At 39.2% G+C, this 21,442-nt stretch overlaps 1 protein-coding gene across 1 annotated transcript in view; it reads right to left on the bottom strand.

Moving 5' to 3' along the window:
* The window catches only part of lrba (LPS-responsive vesicle trafficking, beach and anchor containing), a 901,160-nt gene that overhangs the window by 643,434 nt on the left and 236,284 nt on the right, over positions 1-21,442 (bottom strand). The window contains exons 28-29 of the mRNA XM_078212471.1: positions 16,873-17,041; positions 13,827-14,268 (exon numbers count right to left, since the gene is read on the bottom strand). Coding sequence (XP_078068597.1) covers positions 13,827-14,268; positions 16,873-17,041 — 611 coding nt within the window. The remainder of the gene's footprint in view (positions 1-13,826; positions 14,269-16,872; positions 17,042-21,442) is intronic.

The raw sequence follows: 21,442 nt of genomic DNA on the forward strand, positions 1-21,442 counted from the left end.
TAAGGATATTGGGTAAATTAGACTAAAATGTATGGTAGTAAAACAAAGTGGGAAACATTTAAAGAAACAATGCAAACATTCAACAAAAAATATATTCCATTGGAAACCAAAAAACTGAGAAAAATCCATCTGTAGCTTATTAAGGAGGTTAAACACAGTATTACATTAAAAGAGGCTTACAAGTTTTAGGGTTGGGATATATTTAGAAAATAGTAAAGGGCCACCGAAAAAGTTGATAAAAAGGGAAAACGAGTAAACTATCCAGGAAAATAAAAACAGGATGTAAGAGTTTTTATAAGTATATAAAAAAGTGAAGTAAACACTGGTCTCTTAGAAGCAGAAACAGGAGAAATGATAATGTGGAATGAGGAAATGGCAGAGATGTTGAACAAATATTTTATATATTTAAATATTTACAAATATTTATAGTGAAGGCAAAAGCCACATACCAGAAATAGAGGGTAACCCAAGGGCTAATTTGAGCAAGGAAATTATCAACAGAGTAAAAGTACTGAAGAAACTTATCTGACTAAAATTAGGTAGATCCCCAGGACCTGATGGCCCATCTCCTAGGGTTTTAAAAAAGATAGTGTCAGAGATACTGAGCAGACTAGCTGTGATTTTCCAAAATTCCATGGTTCTGGAATGGTCCCAGCAGATTGAAAATCAGCAAATATAATTCCATTATTCAAGAAAGAAAGCAGAGAGAAAACAGAATACAGGCCAGTTAGCCTCATATTCAGTCATTAGGACAGTGCTGGGATCTATTATTAAACTCTTAACAAAGCAAATTGAAACACATAGTATGATTAGAGCAAGTCGACACAATTTTATGAAAGGAAAATCATGCATGATAATTTTTTAAAAGAGATTTTTGAGGATTTAATACAGTTGGAGTTCCAAAGGCATTTAAAGAAGATTAATACACAAGATAAGAACTTGTGTAGTTGGAGGTAATATATTAGCAAGGATAGAAGACTGGTTAACAGACAGGAAGCAGAGTTGAGAGAAATAGAATATTTCCAACTTGTCAGGCTATGACTAGTGGAGTACCACAAGGATCGGTGCTGGGGCCTCAAATATTTATGACTTAGATGGAGAGAGTAATGCATCTGAGTTTGATGACAACACAAAGTTAGGTAAGGATGCAAGCTATGAGGAAGACACAGAGACTGCGAGGGTATATAGACAGGTTAAGTGAGTGGACAACCAGATGACAGATGGAAAATGTGAGGATATTTGGGTGTACTCACACAAGGAGTGAAAAAGGGCATAAAAAATTTAGCATGTAGATAGATATAACAAGACATTTTTCAATTAGCTCAATGGCTAGGGTTTGGAGCAAAACAATGCCACATCGTGGGTTCAATCCCAAGACCAGTTGTGGTAGTTCATGGAGGTCTGCCTCCTCACCTTGCCCATGCTTGATGTGAAGTGGTGCTCACCAAGGTAAACATCCATCAAAATATATAACTAATTATCGCTCTAATAGAGAGAGATGTCTATGATTATTTTGGACTATGACTAATTACCACAAATGGCTAGCAATTAGGAAACCAAATGGCATGTTGGCCTTTGTTGTAAGGGCATTGGAGTAGAATAATAAAGAAGTCTCACTATAATTGTTTGGGGCTTTGATGAGACCACATCTGGAATACTGTATGCAATTTTGGTCTTCACATTTAAAGACGGATATACTTGTATTAAAGGCACTACAACAAAGGTTCAAACAATTCATCCTTGCAATGAGGGGGTTGTCCCATGCTGAGGCACTGATTAAACTGGGTCTATATTCTCTCAAGTTCAGATGAATGAGAAGTGATTTCATTGAAAGATTCAACATTATGAATTGACAGGCTAGATACTGAGATGTTATTCTCTCAAAGTGGGGAATCTAGAAAAGGAGGCACAGTTTCAGTACAAGGAGCTGAATTTTTAAGACTGAGATGAGGAGGAACGTATTCACTCAAAAAGTTGTAAATCTTTTTAATCCTCAGATTTTGTTTGGTTTCTCAGGGAATTAATAAGTATGAAGGGAAGGCAGAAAAGTGAAGTTCAAGCCCAAGATCAGCCATGATCATCCTGAATGGCAGAGCAGACTTGATGGGCCACGTATTCTCCTCCTGCTTCTATTTTTTATGTTCTCATACTTTTATAATCCAGAACGCCAAAGTACCTGGGTTCCTGTATTATCTCCATGAACCAACTGAAGTGCTCCAATCATTCCAATCTTCCAAACTCATACAGGATAGCAGAGAAGATAAAAAATTGACATGCAAACTGAGGCCAAGTAAGATGCTCAATAATCTATCACTACATTGTGTTTTTCACTGGTTATATTAATAAACAGTCTGGCCCTTTCTAACAGTGATTCCGTCAAAATACTGGCCAAAAAAAATATATTGGTCCTTTGTTTCGCCAAACATTCCCTGAAAAACACAGGTGTAGAGCTTCTGCTTTGAGCGCAGTGATCCCAAAACAAATTGCGCTGGTTTTGAGAAATCCTTTCTCCTACTCTACTCCCTGCTCAAACTCATTTCCAAATCACCATACACAATGTCCGCCTAAACCAGGATAACAGAACAGTGTTTAAAAGAGTCATTTAAAAGTTTGTTTGGAGAACTTGTGCTAAGTTTGAATAATAAGGCTGAAAATGGATTACTTGAAAATTTGCAGATGAGCACAACTAGCAAAAATGGGCAATGCTGTTTAATTAACGTGGGATTGTGGCCAGTTTTGCGTAATGTGGGGCCTGCTCTTTGCACAACTTTTTTGAAACTATAACATCTAATTAAAACACTGCTTTTAATGTGGTAAAATGTTCCAAGGCACTTGACAGAAGCACAAATAAAATAGGACAACCAGCCACATGAAGAGGCACTGGAGGTCACCTTAAGGACCATATCAAGAGGGGAAAGAAAGGCAGAGAGGCAAAGATGTTCAGGAAGGAAATTAGAATTTAGGGCATTGGCAGTTGAAGGCATAGCTGCCAACAGTGGTGCAATTCAAACCAAGAATGAGCAGGAGGCCAAAACTGGAAGAGCACAGATATCTTGGAGGATTATAAGTCTGGATGGGGTTACAGAGAGGTTGAGGCCATGGAGGAAATTGAAAACAAGCATGAGAATTTCAAAATAAATGCATTGTTTAATTGGAATGAATGGGGAGCATATGAACTGAGACAGGAATTAACTCCAGTGATGTTCTCAAGGTGGAAATAAACAGCCTCATTGGTGGAGCAGATGCACAGTTGGAAGCTCATCTTGGAGGCAAATACAACATCAAGGTTGCGAACAGTTTAGTTCAGTCTCAAACAGCTGCCAAAGAGGGGGATGGAGTCACTGGTTAGGGAACAGACACTGGCAAGGTCTGAAGATAATAGGTCTCACATGGCAGATGGATCAGAAAAGTAAAAGCCCACAGGATACAGAGTAATGTGGCAAACTGGATCGAAAGTTGGCTTAGTAACAGGAAACAAAGTAATGGTCGATGGATACCCTTGCAAATGGAAAGTTATTTCAAGTGGTGTTTCACAGGATTCAGTGTTGGGACCCTTGCTGTTTGTGTTATATATTAACCATTTGGATGTGAACTTAGGGAGCACAATCGGAAAGTTTTCAGGTGACACAAAGTTTGGTTGAGTTGTGGATAGTGTAGAAAATAATTATAATCTACAAAACGATATTGATGGGTTAGTGGAGTGGGCGATAAAATAGCAGATGGATTTTAACACAGAAGTGTGAGGTAATGCATTTAGGCAAGTCAAACAGTTATTGGGAATATATTAAGAAGGGTAGATGAAGTGAGAGATCTTGCCGTACAAGTACACAGGTCCCTAAAGCAACAGTTCAAGTAGACAAGATTATAAAGAAGGCACATGGAATTTGGCAGAAATATAGAATATAAAAGTAAGGATGTAATGTTGGAATTGTATAAAACACTGGTGAGACCACAACTGGAGTATTGTGCGCAGTCCTGGTCACCATATTATAGGAAGGACATAATTGTTCTGGAGAGAGGTGGTGATGGAGACAGAGGCCCTAAACGCATTTGCACTTTAAGTGCTGTAAGCGACAGGACTATGGGCAGGTGCAGGAACGTGGGATTAGAAAGGGTGAGTGTCCTCGGGCTGGCATGAACAAGATGGGTTGAATGGCCTCCTTCAGTGCGGTAACTTTTCTGTGGTTCTAATAGCTCTGGTTTTCCTAACGCCTTGTTGTAAGAAGTTTCTGCATATCCAGTCCTGGATGTTGGACAGGGAATCTGATAACAGTGGTACTTTGAAAGAGATAGCAGTGAGATAGAGGTAGACATTGCCAATGTATATGTGAAAACTGATGGTCTCTTCTTGGATTCTGGGCAGCACATAGAGAAATGGGACAGTCACAAGATCGCAAAACTTCAAGTTACATTGAATGTAATTTGCGCTTAAATTTTGCAATCTTTTGTGCTGGTTATGCCAACATCAGGGGAAACGCTCCAGAAAAACCAGTGCAATCAAGCAGCAACTAATGGGTACTGTGTTGTATTCAACTATTTCCCAGATGAGTGAGAAAATAAAGGCTTTTTCTCATGTTTATTGGCACAGAAATCCACTTAATTGGGTAAATGCTTAAAGTTGACAAATGTCCGACTGCCACAACAGAGCTTATTGTTAATTACCAGGTGTTAAATGTAAATCCAGACAGGACTTAAATCAACATGCAATTTATGTGGTTTACGTTTATAAAGATAAATACAAAATCTCACTACAACATTTATTTCAATGGTTGCGGTGGTTGGCATAAAAAGATTCCCCAAAGTTGCTAACCAAATACATTTGGTGAGGTCACCTTTCTCATTGAATTCCAGAGTTGTGAGATCAAGTAATAGCCATCACTAAAATAAATGCAAAATACTACGGATGCTGGAATCTGAAACAAAAAACAGAAAATGCTGGAAAATCTCCACTGATTCTCTTTGCTCTCAGTTCTGAGGAAGGGTCATCTAGACTCGAAACGTTGGCTCTATTCTCTCCCCACAGGTGCTGTCAGACCTACTGAGATTTTCCAGCATTTTCTGTTTTTGTAATGGCCATCAGTATTGCCCGACCTTCCTCTACAAACTATAATGTGCTTTGGTTTTCATTAACAATGTAAAATTACCAAGTTCATGCTATACAATTCCTAATTCGAAGCAAGGTGTTCAGCAAACATTAGGAAATGTATTAACAATATTTTATATCATTCGTAAAACAGGGGATGAGGAATATACTCTATCCTAAAATTAAATCTGTGCACAAACTATTAAATTTAAATCTACTCCATGTAGTGTATTGATTTCTTCAATGCTTACACACAATCATTAAATTAGTTATATATGAAGTAGCTAAAACCAATGCAAAGTTCTACATAAATTTGCCATATATTTAGTCAACTTTCCAAGCATAACCAGTATACAAATTAATGCTGTGCAGTGTTAATCTAGGTAGAACACAAAGTCAAAAAGAAATTGTATGTATGAAATATCATAGCTTGGAATAGTTGTTCTTTTCCAGGAAGTCACATTCATAATAACACTATTTCAAAGACAAAGACAGTATTTCAGTTGTGCTGAGCCATTCAAAAGCGGGATAAGTTATGAGGTTTCTCGTGCCTGTAAAAAAGCAACAATCATGGTCCAGATTGCATTTTCCACATTTGAGATGGCCTCAAAAGCATTTAGTGCAACCCAATTCTGTTTAATTTTTTTGTCATGACATAGATCATATTTACTTTTACAAGAATTGGATAAAACATTCACTGCAGGAATTAAATCAATTGAACTGTGCGCTACAGCAATATTGGAAATTAAAAGAAAGTGAAGCTTGTCACCCACAATACTTAACATGCATGCATAAAGGATTTTGAAAAAAACGTGGCCTTCTAAACTGCATAATTTCCACAATCACCCTCAACTCAACCAGTGTGTTGAACAATGAACTTCAAAAACAGAGCATTTCCAATAAGAATCTTATCTGGTTTAGATAAGATGAAACATTGTAATCTAAGGCAAAGGAATCAAATTTTGAGCCTTTGAGATTTGAAATTATATTATCCAGTGGCTATGAAAATGAACAATCTTGGAAAATTGTAATGTGGTGCCCAAAATTTGCAATAATCAAGAATAGGAAGGTTATTCATGATTTTTTAAAATTAGTTTCAAATATAAAGAACAATCCGATTTGTAAAAAGCATGCATTTTTTTAATTACTAAAATATTTAACCACCTCCTCTTCTCAGATTATTTTTATATCAAAATGATTATAACAGTATGCCCTTAACTCATCTGTTCAGCCTCCCTCCATTCAGTCTCCTGGTCTGGCACAATGACAAATGGGGCAGACAGTATATCATGACAGCCTCTGTACCACATGCTGCATAGAAAATGCAGGAAACAGGTAGTTTGATTTCATACAAAGAAAAAATGTTGGAGATGGCAGGCAGGTTGTTAGCTAATAGAATTACAACATTATAAATTCAAACATTAACAAATCCTGCCTAAGGCACCATTAACCATTCAACGTTCGAGGTGCATACTACAATCTATTATACTCTTTTTTCAAATGCCATAAATGAATAACACTTGCCTGTTGGCTACAATTGAATATATTACTATAAAAGGATGAAACATTTATTTTAACTCCAGCTTACAAACTCCTTTTATAGAATCAGCAGCCTTAATGTTAAAATGTTTGTAACAATCTCAGTACAGTTGAGATTTCCTCCAAGTGAAATGTTTGGCTTAAAATTTTATATGCTAATCAAATAAATAATTTCCTACAAGCATTGCACAGGCTTTAAGATAACTAATCTTCCAAAGTAATCATAATGCTAGAATTGTGTTGTGTGGGCAAAAAAAAGTACTGACTTTCTAAACACTCAAATTAGATCGTTGCATCTGGTCTGCTCCAGAAACATGGGTGGCTGGAAACAAGCATAGCACTTGACAGAAAGACCAGACAAGAAATAAGGCTCCATCAAGATAACATCACATACCCAGCACCTATTCACCAATGATGTGAATCTCCACATCAGATAACAAAGTTTTGGTATGGGATTGAACCAAGATATACCTTGTTTAAAAGTCCACTAGAAAGAAGAGACTCAGCAGGCGGCACTTACTAAGCTGTTACTGTACGTTTTCCAGCTATGGCTGGCAGTAGAAGTTGATAATCCTTAAGATATGAGGAGAATTTGGATTTCTGACAAGGCATTCCTTAGATAAATGCAGGATCAGAGAGATGTCTTGAAACTCCCATAGATATTACACTATCAGACTACTGAATGGAGTCGCCATTTAACAAGGTGTCTTTTCCGAAGAGACATTAACTTGCTGACTCACCAAGTAATGCTCTTAGTTCTGGACAATGAATTAAATCAAAACCAGATTCAAAACTTAACATACAATATTGGTACCTGAACATGGAAAGTTTCTTGTGAACACATTGTGTCCTAATCCCCAATAAACTACTAGCAATTTCTCCATCGGCATTTTAGAAAATCTGTAATATGAAGGAAGCATTGCAAATATTTGATTTCATGTAATAGAAAAATATTTTCCAATGCCGATCAACGATTAAAGTACGAACAACATAGTTGATCACCATTGCAACACAGCTGTAAATAACAATTCATTTGAAACTGTAGTTATTAGGCTCAAAAATGTTCTCTTAAGGACTCCAACATTGTTGTTGGCCAAAATTTGCAGAACATATCCAATTGTTTTACTTTTTTAGCTTCGCTATTTGCTCTATGTTCTAGAAACAACGGATCCATTAGAATACCTCAACCAATATCACCATTTATTTTTAACTTCTCCTCCCTCCCTCCCTTAATCCATACTGTAAATTAACTTGCAGCCATCTGGTAGCCACCCAAATAGGCATTCATGTCTGAACCTTGACGTATGCCTATATGCTATTCAACTATAAAGGCATTGCACCAAAGCCTGCTTATGTTCGATACTGACCTTACTTGTTAAAAAGAGCTACTGAATAGTGAACAGGAGCATGAACTCCTTTGTTCCTTCTTCTTCACTCTCTAACCCTAACAGACAGAGATCATTGTGATGAAAGGTCATCGACTCAAAACAATAATCCTACCTTTTTTCCTTGTCGACACAGATGCTACCTGATCCACTATTTCCAGATATTCTGCTTTTATTTTAGATTTTCAGCATTGCCATGTCTTAGTTTTTGTTCTTTCTGGCCTGCAATGTTCAGTGCATTCACCTACCAATATATGATTAAGTGTAATGCCACTTTTAAGTCAGCTACAAAGTGAAATTATTGTGTTTAGTTGTGCTCAAGCAGTGGGCATTAACTGAGTATTCAATTGTGCTACTTTTTATAGCACTAAAACTGTGGTGGTTGAAGTTGCGAGTTTATGGGCGGCATGGTGGCACAGTGGTTAGCACTGCTGCCTCACAGCGCCAGGGACCCAAGGTCAATTCCTGGCTTGGGTCACTGTCTGTGTGGAGTCTGCATGGTCTCTGCATGGGTTTCCTCTGGGTCCTCTGATTTCCTCCCATAGCCCAAAAAACATGCTAGTAGGTGCATTGGCCATGCTAAATTCTCCCTCAGTGTACCCAAGCAGGCGCCGTAGTGTGGCAACAAGGAGATTTTCTAAATCTGACTATGCCTCACATGCATTCAACAGGTCACCATTCTTATATATTTTGACCATAAACTTTAAGAGGTTATTCAAACCTTCCTCTATGTCCAAATGATGAGCCTCGAGCTCTAGAAAATACTTTGCACCTGGTGGGAAGCAAAGGTGCCAAGTCTAAACTTGCTTTTCCTTTGGTAAGGATGTAACCCGAGTCCATATATCCATTTCATTACTTCATTGGTCATAAGGTTCGGCTTCATAGAATAAATGGGAAAAATCAAACTGATGTTTAACACTTGGTTTCAGCCATTCTTCTCAGAAGTAGCTCCGATAATAATCTTCTGCCTGAAAAGGTATCATAGTTTCCAATCTTCACCTTTAGGCCAACCATCCTCTGCTATAAATGTTAGTAGGACCCACACTGGTTGTGGTTTAAATGAAGATGCAGCAATTTTTTTTCATAGTCAATACTACTCCAACCCCAGTGCCCCAACGATCCCCGTTTTTAAGTGTACAAATGCCCATCATTTTTTAACAATGTAATTGCCATTAAAGCTTAAAAATACAATAAGAGATTGACACAAATTGGCTGCCACATGTGCTACATTACAACAGTGGCTACACTTCAGAAGTACTTCATTGGCTGTAAAGCACTTAGAGAGAGGTCTGGTGGTCGTGAAAGACATTCTATAAATGCAAGTCCTTTTTCTCTGAAGTGGCAGCTTGAAAATATCACTTAAATAAAACATTTTACCCAATTGAATACAGGAAAATACAAAGCTTTCGAGATTTTTGCTTTTGGAACATCACACAAACCTACAAGACCTCTCCTATCCAGGGTTCAGATTTAAATTAAAACAGGAAGTGCCGTTAATACGCAGCAGGTCTAAATGCATCAATGGAAATAAAGCATCTCCACATATATCACCCGCTGAGTATTTCCAGCATTTTGTTTTTATTTCAGATTTCCAGGATCCGTAGTATTTGGCTTTTATTCCAGATTTTTTAATTCTTGTGTTCTATAATCAACATGGAGAATGTTAGTTACCTGCAAATTAATGGACCCATACATTTTGACAATGCGGCGTAACTCTAAATCTTAACAAGCTGAGACTTATGTAGTGTAATTTAACATTAGTTCAAGCAGTTAAGTCAGCTCAACTTTATCCTGCTCGCTTACAATATGCAGAACTAATAAATTGCTAACAGGTTTCAAAATGAATGGCAATTGGAAATTATTCATTAACAGGGTCTTTGCACCATTAAACAGCTGTCCTAACTTCCAGCAGCAAGTTTAGTTTGATTTTACAGTGCAACTTTCCTGCTACTCATGGGCTATTTTTTGTGAAGCTAACAATGCACTGGCACAAATCATCCAGTAATTTGCGGTGATTCACAGATCGCAGCATATTATTTACAGCGTGAAAATAATTAGAGCTGTCGGGCAAAGCAAACAATCCAATTCAATTCACAGGTCTCAACACAAGATGCCCTGTTCCAGCAAATTCTGGGCCAAAATGTTTCCTGTGTTACTCAGTATATGATAGTTGGATTAAGACATTCAACTGACTGTTGAACTCATTGATACCAATTGTACTGAGAAAACATTCAAATGATAAGGTGCAGTGAACTTGGCTACTTTATTCAATACCAATGACTCCCAGTATCTGATGTGGAAGTGGTTTTGACATCATACCAGAGTTCAAAATACATATGGGCAGCAAGCAAATTCAGTGTTGAAACGACAGAAATTAGCCCATGAAAAAGCAAAGATGGAGTGAAAAGTTCAAGAAAAGTTCCCCATACAATCTTACTGGAACTGAATAATTTCACGCACTAACATCCTGCTCTTGCTACTCCTCGAGAAACAAGGAACAGCCAGAGTAGGGAGGAGGGAAGCTGCAGTTGGATGAGCTGGAGCAGCAGCATGGGTAAGGGGGAGGCGGAGAATTGAATGTAAATAATCTTTTTCGCAAGTGTGAGAGAGCCAGCAAAAGAAAGAACGCCAGCATGACAGATAGTTAAATACAGTGAACAGGAGAGGGGAATGGGGAAGGACACCACCACTCAGGGCGAGGTTGGATTGCCAACTGTGATCAAATGTTTTCCTGGAGGTTCCATCACATGACTTGTCCCCATATTCTTGCCATTAGTCAGCCAACACATCCATCTTTGTGATGCACTGCCTTCCTATGTCAAAGCAAAAAGGTGCATTATCCAATTGGATAATGCTTGAAGGTCAGCCATACAGCCTCCCCTCCCACCCCTGCCCATTTTCAATATTTTTATATTTCATGAAGAGAAATGTTCAAAGAAAATGGCAAAAAAAAATAATTCTTCATTAATTAGAGACTCCAGACCAATTTTGGAGGATTGGCAACACTAGAGACAGAGTGCGGATAAGAGGCAATATTGCTCATTTTACCATTACAGTTTATTTTCTTTATTGATGCAGATGAATATCCAATCTTTCAACAATATTTTTTATTTTTCCCTTTTTAGAGTCTCTTCCTGGGTCTGGTTTTCAAGTTTATAAACTACTGTTGTAAAAACAATAACTAAACAACAAAGAGACACAAAGTTAGATCCTTTCCAGCGGCTTTCTTCCTCTTCTCTATTTGTCCAATTAATCATTGAGAGAGTCAATTTTGAAGTAGAGCAATCTGGCACAGAGGGAGAAAAATATTGTAGGTATTTTTTGTTCCTTTTAAATGTTTCTGCTGTCAAAGTTTCTGTCTGCATACAAGATTTTTTGGCTGTCATTGCAAAGGTTTGACATGCAGAAAAGGCTAGGAATCCAGTCGATTCAGAAGAGCCTGACCTTCGAGTTTGCTTTAATATCGGCCACTGGAGGAGGAAGACAGGTGAGCAGATGGGATAAATGAAGGGAACCTGTTTAATAGCTGTTCCATGCTTGGCTGCCTATCCAGCACCAAGTTCCCTATTTTTTTAATATCCTTTAATCAAGACTTTCCTTTCAAATAGCCCATGGCAACCAAAAAGTAACCTCCCAAGAATCAAAATATAGCCCTTGAGAGAATCCCAAAAAAGAACCCTAAAAAAAGACCTCTGCATCATATGTCCCCTATTGCTAAGAATTGACCAGCATCAAAGATTGCTGTTACACCTGACATCAAGACAAGAGTACTACCACAAATATAGGGCAGATTTCAACAGAATCTGATGGATTTGTTCCGCACAATAACATTATGAGCTGTAAACGCCCCATTATGTACCATCAAATGGTCTTTGCAGCAGTTTTTCATGCAAAATTTTGTGAAATTAGGCATATTTAAAATCCTATCACGTTGGGCAACAAATATTTTGTGCAGCTATTACAGGCTGAGCAATTGTGAAGTAACTTATGAATTTTACAGAGCTGCTCCATTTGGCAGACATTGGCAAAGACATGCTGATGCAACTATTGTGGCACTTAATTGTTCAACAGAAGCAATATATTGCACTACCAGACAAACAATTTGACTAGAATTCATCTGGGGCATCTGTGTGGGGAGAATGATAATCTAATTTTTATCTTGACCATTGAATCAGGGAACAATATATTATAGAATCAGAAAAATGGAATAGATGGCAGCCATTAAACCCATCATCCTGGTATCAGCTAACCAATTAGTTCCAAACTCACTGTCCTGCAAATCTTTCTTCAACAATATAGCCAATTGATTTTTAATTGGCCTTCCACCACCGTTTTGGTTAATGCATTCCCAGATCATCGTGACTTGGGGAGATGGTGGCAAAGTGGTGATATCACTGGAGCTCAGACATTTGGGTTCAAATCCTGCCACAACTGCTGGTGAAATTTGAATTCAATTAATCAGCATGAAATATAAAGCCAATCTCAGTACTGGTGATCACAAAACTATCTTTGATTACCATAAAAACCCATCTAGTTCACTAATGTCATCTAGGGAAGGAAATCTGCCATTCTTATTTGGTCTGGCTTAAATATGATTCCAGACCCACAGCACTGTGGTTGACTCTTAAATGCCCTCTGAAATGGCTGAGCAAGCCACTCAGTTCACGAACAATTAAGGATGATGTGGAGATGCCGGCGTTGGACTGGGGTGGGCACAGTAATAAATCTCACACCAGATTAAAGTCCAACAGGATTATTTGGAATCACAAGCTTTCAGCACGCTGCTCCTAATTAAGGATGGGCAACAAATATTGACCTCGTAAGTGACGCCTACATCACATGTAAAAATGAAGAACTTGTGGCATAATAAAAACTCATACCCCTCTACTTTTCTGCTAATTACCTTGCCCTCTGGTTTCCAAGCCCTTCTGCAAATGAAGATTCATAATTTTGAATGCCTCAATTAAATTACTCCTTAAAATATTCTTCTCCAAGGAGAACAATCTCAGATTCTCTAGTTTCTCCACTAAAGTCCCCCATCCTTAAAGGTTACAAAATCATATTGTAGATTACAAAATTATATTGTTAAATGTCATTCAGCATTTAATTGTTATTTGTTTAAGAAACTTTGAAAATTGGAATATGCTCATCAATTTTAAGTTTCGACTCAGAACTTTTTAAGATATTTTGTACCTGTAATAAAACATGCTGTCTGTGGTGTGCTATGCAGACTTTTTGTCCGATGGTATTATTTACAGGAAGTCAGAGGAAATAATGTTTTGTCCATTCATTCGATAGATTAGTACAAGTATTAAACTCTCTCCCATTACTACCTTTAACACGTATATTATTTGTGTTATTCCAAACGTCCATTATGTAATTTCTCCTGACTTACCTACATGGAAAGGGTAGGTCACAGGCCAAAATGAAAGTAGGGTGGGCAGCAGGGAAGAAAATATGTGAGCAGCAGGAATGCAACTAGGTGAAGTTGTGTTGTCAATGGCTTTTGGCCCCAAATTTGAACACAGAAGTTATTGTCGGCGTATCTTATTGGTCTTGTTTCTGTCTGCTTTATTTGCACTCTGTACAGATTTGTTTGATTGTACTGTTCAACCCAGTGTGCATGAATTTCTGCATTAAAAAATACTTTTGTCATACATTATGCCACTATTGAAAGGCAGTAGTCTAGTGAGACTGCAATGCAATGGCACTTCCAATATTAGGTGCCTGGAGGTTTCTTACCTTTTCACATGAACCGCATAATTTAAAATGAAAACAAAAAATGTAAATCCTTAAAAGTGTGACAACTATATAGTTACCTGTCAAAAGAACGGAATTGTACAGATGAATCTCCTGCTGAATCTCCAATAACTCCTAAAAAGGCTGGTCCTATGAGTGCCATATCTGCCTCGAGACTATCTGCAGGTGTATTCACTAGACTTCGTAGGATGTCCTTCACACTGACATTTTTGCCATGTGGTCCAGATGATATAGAAGATGCGGTCTTACTTTCAGATTCACTTCCAATTTCACCTTTATTTTCTTGTGACTGTGACTTCTTCACCTCTGAGGAAAGGGTTGACAACAGTTCACTCATTGCATCTGGGCCAGCACTGACAATCTCAGGTCTTGCCTCATTCCCAGCAGCCAAGTCAGAACTTAAAACCTGTTCTTCTCCAATACCAGAGTCCCTTCGAATTGGTACATTTGGTACTACATCACTTGGCACCGGAACAGGGATACCTGCTGAACCGTCTACACCTTAGCAGAAAAATATATTTCAAAAATTAAACTTGAACATGGCTATAATTTGTACTGAAATTAAATTTTATACTGATATATTTTCACATAACAGTTTTAAAATTTAAAAATGTGGTAGAACAATATATAGACATGAACTGTACTATTTTAAACAATACTCTCAAAAATTTAGAGAATTATTTTTCTGTCTGGGGACAGATGGACAATAGATCAACCAAATATGTTACCTCCATTTCTCTCCATAAATGCTGATGTGCTGAGCATTTCCAGTATTTTCTTTCTTTTTTAAAAAATATGCATGCATTCACTACCCCACCCCACCGGGCAAGCACTGGAAACCAAGGGCAACAGGTAATATTTGATACCAAGATGAGCTTCCGACCCCATATGCATGCCAACACTAACACCGATTATTTCCGCCTCTGTAACATTAGCCAATTTCATTCCTGTCTCAGGTCATCTGCTGCTGAACTTCTTACTCATGTCTTTCTTGCCCTAAACTCAACTACTCCAATGCAGTCCCAGCTGGTCTCCTATATTCTACCCTCCATAAACTGGGTCATCCAAAACTCTCCTTCCAGTGTCTCAACTCACACCTAATCTTGTTCCCTCATCATCGCGTGCTTGCTGACCTACATAATGTCTCAACTTTAAAATTCTCATCTCATTTTTACTTTTCTTCATGGCCTTGCCTCTCTCCATCTCTACAATTTCCTCCTGCCTTAACCTTCTGAGAGATTTTCACTCATTTAATGTTGCCTCTTCAGCATCCAAGCTTTTAAGTGGTCTAGCATTGGGGTTTGCACCTTTAGCTGCATGGTCGAGAAGCATTGGAATTCCATCAGTAAACCTATCTGTTTCTCTTTCCACCTTTAAGACACTCCTTAAAATCTACCTCTTTGATCAACCTGTCAACCAGCTGCTCTAATACAACCTTACATGGCTTGGAGTCAAATTTTGCTTTAAAATGCTGCTGTGAGGCACCTATTGGAACTCTATTATATTAAAAGTGTTAGCTAAATACAAGTTGTTTCCATACAATCATACAGCGCAGAAGAAGCCCTTCAGCCCATCAAGTCCACACCGACACATTAGAAACACCTGAACTCCCACCTAATCCCATCTGCCAGCACTTGGCCCATAGTCTTGAATGTTATGATGCGCCAAGTGCTCATCCAGATACTTTTTAAAGGATGTGAGACGACCTGACTCGACCACCCTCCCAGGCAGCGCATTTCAGACCGTCACCACCCTCTGGGTAAAAACGTTTTTCCTCACATCCCCCCTAAACCTCCTGCCCCTCACCTTGAACTTGCGTCTCCTTGTTACTAACTCTTCAACTAAAGGGAACAGCTGCTCCTTATTCAACCTGTCCATGTCCTTCATAATCCTGGACGCCCCGATCAGGTGGCCCCTCAAGTCTTCTCTGCTCCAACGAAAACAAGCCTATCCAACTTCTCTTCGTAACTTAAATGTTCCATCCCAGGCAGCATCCTGGTGAATCTTCTCTGCACTGCTTCCAGTGTAATCACATCCTTCCTATAATGTGGCACCCAGAACTGCACACAGTACTCTAGTTGTGGCTTCACCAAAGTTCTATACAACTCCAACATGACTTCCCTGCTTTTGCAATCTATGCCTCAATTGATAAAGGCAAGTGTCCCACATGCCTTTTTCACCACCTTACTAACATGCCCTTCCGCTTTCAGAAATCTGTGGACAAACACGCCATGGTCTCTTTGTACTTCCAAGTGTCCTACCATTCATTGAATACTTTCTTGTCAAATTACTCCTTCTAAAGTGTTTCACCTTATTTTTCAGGGTTAAATTCCATCTGCCACTTATCTGCCCATTTGATCATTCCGTTTATATCTTCTTGTAGCCCAAGATACTCCGCCTCACTGTTAACCACCCGTCCAATTTTTGCGCCATCCGCAAACTTCCTAATCCTACCCCCCCCACATAGTTATCAATGTCATTTATATAAATGATGAATAGGGGGGCCAACACAGATCCCTACGGTACACCACTAGACAGTGGCTTCCAGTCACTAAAGCAGCCTTCTGTCATCAGCCTCTGTCTCCTACAAGTGAGCCAATTTTGAATCCACTTTATCAAATTACCCTGTATGCCATGTGTATTTACCTTCTTTACAAGTCTTCCATGTGGGACTTTGTCAAAGGCTTTGCTAAAATCCATATAAACTACATCGACTGCACTACCCTCGTCTACACACCTGGTCATCTCCTCAAAAAATTCAATCAAATTTGTTCAGCATGATCGCCCTATGACGAAGCCATGCTGACTATCCCTGATTAAGCTTTGCCCCTCCAAGTGAAGATAGATGCTCTCCTTCAGAAGTTTCTCCAATAGTTTCCCTACCACTGACGTGAGACTCACTCATCTGTAGTTTCCTGGTTTATCTCTACAACCCTATCAAAGAAAATTATCAACAGGTCTGTAATAGCAATTGGTATGGTATCCATATAATTATTTCTGGAGATAATGTAGTTAATCAAAAGTTAACTGGGAAAAATCATGCAATACTCATTTAGCAGATACTATGTATACAAGTATAAAACAAGCTATGTTCATAAATCTAACCTGTGGTTGAGGTAGTCCCATCTGTATTGTCAGTGCTTCTGACAGACTGGCTGCGGGACAGCTTTCTGTCCTTCTGAGGTTCCAGGATTTCTCTATATTTTGAGACCATCAATACAGAGATGAAATACACCACAGCCAAGGCTAGAAACTGGGCCTGTTTGCTGTCCTCCTGTAGAATTTAAACAATTTAAATACAGTTCTGCTGTCGATGGATCGCATTATGTATATAAAAATGAAGAAAAACTACAGAGTAAGTTTCACAGTAAATAGGCAACCAAAATAAAAGTATAAAGATCACACTCTTATATAATTTCTTTGAGCTATTGGATAACTATAATGTGACCAGTCAAGCTGAAGTTTGGAGCATTTTCACAGCAACTTTGAAAAAAACGTATTCGTAATCTACAGGCCTGCACGGATACTGGTCTGATTGAACATGTTCTCAAAGAATTGATAAGAGTTAACAATATGATAGCAGGCAAGGCCATTTTTTTTGGAATGTGTAACCTGCATAGCTGAGGTGATAATGCAATACCTTAAGATGTCAAATGATGTAGCTGGCTTTACAGTAGCTAATTGTTTGCTTTATACTTTAGAATAATGTATGTCAATTGGTACAGATTTATATTGCACTTATCACATGGTTTCCAGGAGGTTAGTTATTTCAACATCCTTTTTTATCCTAACCAGTTAAGACGTTTACTGTGCAAAATATTTTCATTAAGTTAAATAAACTCAGCTGTGTTTTTGGGGGGGGGGGCGGAGAGAATTGGAACTCAAGATGCCATATACATAGGAGATATGCATGTGCTCCTCTGCATGATGTAACATCTGAGGATATGTGCCATAGCAATAGTGATTAATTCCAAGCTTTAAAAGATTTTGTTCACTTTCTGTTTGATTTGGTTGCGATTGGAGTTTATTACATTAGATATCCCTTTAAAGTATTCCCAGTTTGTGTGGTCAATATATTTTTTTGTTCATGGGATGTGGGCATTGTTGGCTGAGCCAACATTTATTACCTGAGGACATTTAAAAGTTAACCGCATTGCTGTGGATCTGGCATCACATATAGGCCAGACCAGGCAAGGGCAACAGATTTCCTTCCCTAAAGTACGTTAGTGAATCCAGATGGATTTTTATGACAATTGACAATGGTTTCATGGTCACCATTAGACTTCAATTCCAGTTTTTATTAAATTCAGAATTATCATCATTTGTCACAGTGGGATTTAAGAAAATAAAAACAGATCTAGTTATTTTTCCACAGTGTTTTTATTCTAGGAATTAGTACGTTGGTATTGATTGGCACAGTTCCAGTGCAACTGCAATATTAAGGACAGCACGGTGGCACAGTGATTAGCACTGCTGCCTCACCTGGCTTGGGTCACTGTCTGTGTGGAGGTTGCACGTTCTCCTCTTGTCTGTGTGGATTTCCTCCGGGTGCTCCGGTTTCCTCCAACGTTCCAAAGATCATAGAATCCCTACAGTACAGAAGGAGGCCATTCGGCCCATTGAGTCTGTACCGACCACGATTCCACCAGGCCCTATTCCCGCAACCCCACACATTTACCCTGCTAATCCCCCTGACACTAGAGTCAATTTAGCATGGCCAATCAACCTAACCCACACATCTTTGGACTGTGGGAGGAAACCAGAGCACCCGGAGGAAACACACGCAGGCATGGGGAGAAAGTGCAAACTCCATACAGACAGTGACCTGAGGCTGGAATTGAACCTGGGACCTGGCATTGTGAGGCAGCAGTGCTACCCACTGTGCCACCCCATAAATCAAATCAAATCTCTGCACAGATAGTGATCCAAGCCGGGAACCAAACCAGCATCCCTGGCACTGTGAGGCAGCAGTGCCAACCGCTGTGCCACCCCTCTCCACAAACAAAGGCGCCCAACGTGGGCGTGTGTGGGTTAGGTTGATTGGCCATGCTAAATTGCCCTTTAGTGTCAGGGGGAAATATGTGGGGCTACTGGGATAGGGCTTGGGTGGGATTGTGGTCAATGCAGACCCGGTGGGCTGAATGGCCTCTTTCTGCACTGTAGGGATTCTATGATTCTATCACTTAATGTACTTGAATCCACTGCTATATTTTATATATCACATGTGCCACTTGAATCACAATTTGTAAATCTATCAAAGGTTGATAGTTATCTACAAATTACTCCAATTTATGCAATTTCAGTTCATAAAGTAACCAGTTTCATTTTTGCTCACTCAACAAAGTCTGCATAGGAATTTATTCATAATTTAAATAGAAGCACGAAAATCAACAAATCCTAATATTTTAGCATGGCTTTGAAAAATAATCAGATCCAATTATTTATTAATGCAGTTATAGTCACTGATTTATTATTTTTCCTTTCTTTCACAGCCATCATTTTCCACATAGAAGGCCTGCAGTTCCTTTGGAAACAGTAAATTATCTACCCTGTAAGAAGTGTGGAACTATGACCATTGACCTCAACTTCCCCTGATCCAAATGGAATTTCTGGAACCAGGGCATTTGTGTAGAGCAACAGTGTTATTTCTAATAAAAGCAAGTATTGTGTATGCGGGAAATCTGAAATAAAAACAAAGTGCTGGAAACACTCAGCAGGCCTAACAGCATCTGCAGAGAGAGAAACACAATTAAGGTTTCTAGTCAAATAACACTCTTCTTCAAACAGTATTATGTGACGGAGCCTAAAAGGGTCTAAATAAATATTGTACCTTTTTTCCAAATAGCTGGATTCCCCATTGAAGTCAATTGTTATGGAACCATAGAAAATTACAGCTCAGAAACAGGCCATTTGGCCTTTCTTGTCTGTGCCGAACCATTTTTTGCCTAGTCCCACTGACCTGCACTTGGACCATATCCCTTCACACCCCTCTCATCCATGAACCCGTCCAAGTTTTTCTTAAATGTTAAAAGTGACCCCTTTACCACTTTATCCGGCAGCTCATTCCACACTCCCACCACTCTCTGCGTGAAGAAGCCCCCCCTAATATTCCCTTTAAACTTTTCTCCTTTCACCCTTAACCCATGCCCTCTGGTTTTTTTCTCCCCTAGCCTCAGTGGAAAAAGCCTGCTTGCATTCACTCTATCTACACCCATCAAAATCTTATACACCTCTATCAAATCTCCCCTCATTCTTCTACGATCCAGGGAATAAAGTCCCAACCTATTCACTCTCTCTCTGTAACTCAGCTTCTCAAGTCCCAGCAACATCCTTGTGAACCTTCTCTGCACACTTTCAACCTTATTTACATCCTTCCTGTAACTAGGTGACTAAAACTGTACACAATACTCTAAATTCGGCCTCACCAATGCCTTATATAACCTTACCATAACACTCCAACTTTTATACTCAATACTCCGATTTATAAAGGCCAATGTACCAAAGGCACTCTTTACGACCCTATCCACCTGTGACGTCACTTTTAGGGAATTCTGTACCTGTATTCCCAGATCCCTCTGTTCAACTGCACTCTTCAGAGTCCTACCATTTACCCTGTACGTTCTTCTTTGGTTTGTCCTTCCAAAGTGCAATATCTCACACTTGTCTGCGTTAAATTCCATTTGCCATTTTTCTAGTTGGTCCAAATCCCTCTGCAAGCTTTGAAAACCTTCCTCACTGTCCACTACACCTCCAATCTTTGTATCATCAGCAAACTTGCTGATCCAATTTACCACATTATCATCCAGATCATTGATATAGATGACAAACAACAATGGACCCAACACCGATCCCTGCAGCACACCACCAGTCACAGGCCTCCACTCAGAGAAGCAATCCTCCACAACCACTCTCTGGCTTCTTTCATTGAGCCAGTGTCTAATCCAATTTACAACCTCCCCATGTATACCCAGCGACTGAACCTTCCTAACTAACCTCCCATGAGGGACCTTGTCAAAGGCCTTGCTGAAATCCAGGTAGACAACATCCACCGCCTTCCCTTCATCCACTTTCCTGGAAACCTCCTCAAAAAACTCTAATAGATTGGTCAAACATGACCTACCACGCACAAAGCCATGTTGACTCTCCCTAATAAGTCTCAGTCTATCCAAATATTTGTAGATCCTATCCCTTATCACACCTTCCAATATCTTGCCCACCACCGACGTCAAACTTACTGGCCTATAATTTCCAGGATTTCTTTTGGAACCTTTTTTAAACAACAGAACAACATGAGCCACCCTCCAATCATCCGGCACCTCCCCCGTGAATACTGACATTTTAAATATGTCTGCCAGGGCCCCTGCAAGTTCAACACTAGCTTCCCTCAAGGTCCGTGGGAATACCCTGTCCGGTCCTGGGGATTTATTCACTCTGATTTGCCTCAAGACAGCAAGCACCTCCTCCCCTTTAATCTGTAACGGTTCCATGACCTCCCTACCTGTTTGCCCTATTTCCGTAGACTCCATGCCCGTTTCCTTAGTAAATGGCTACAATGGATAAACTCTTCACACCCTTAGTAATGCTAGATATCAGCAATACACATGTTTCTAATGCTCGTCATTGCTAATAAGAAACTTACAAAGCTTCAATTTCTGTATAAAAAGCATTTCTGTAT

This window comes from Mustelus asterias, chromosome 1 (assembly GCF_964213995.1).
Source record: "Mustelus asterias chromosome 1, sMusAst1.hap1.1, whole genome shotgun sequence".
NCBI classification, from domain to species: domain Eukaryota; kingdom Metazoa; phylum Chordata; class Chondrichthyes; order Carcharhiniformes; family Triakidae; genus Mustelus; species Mustelus asterias.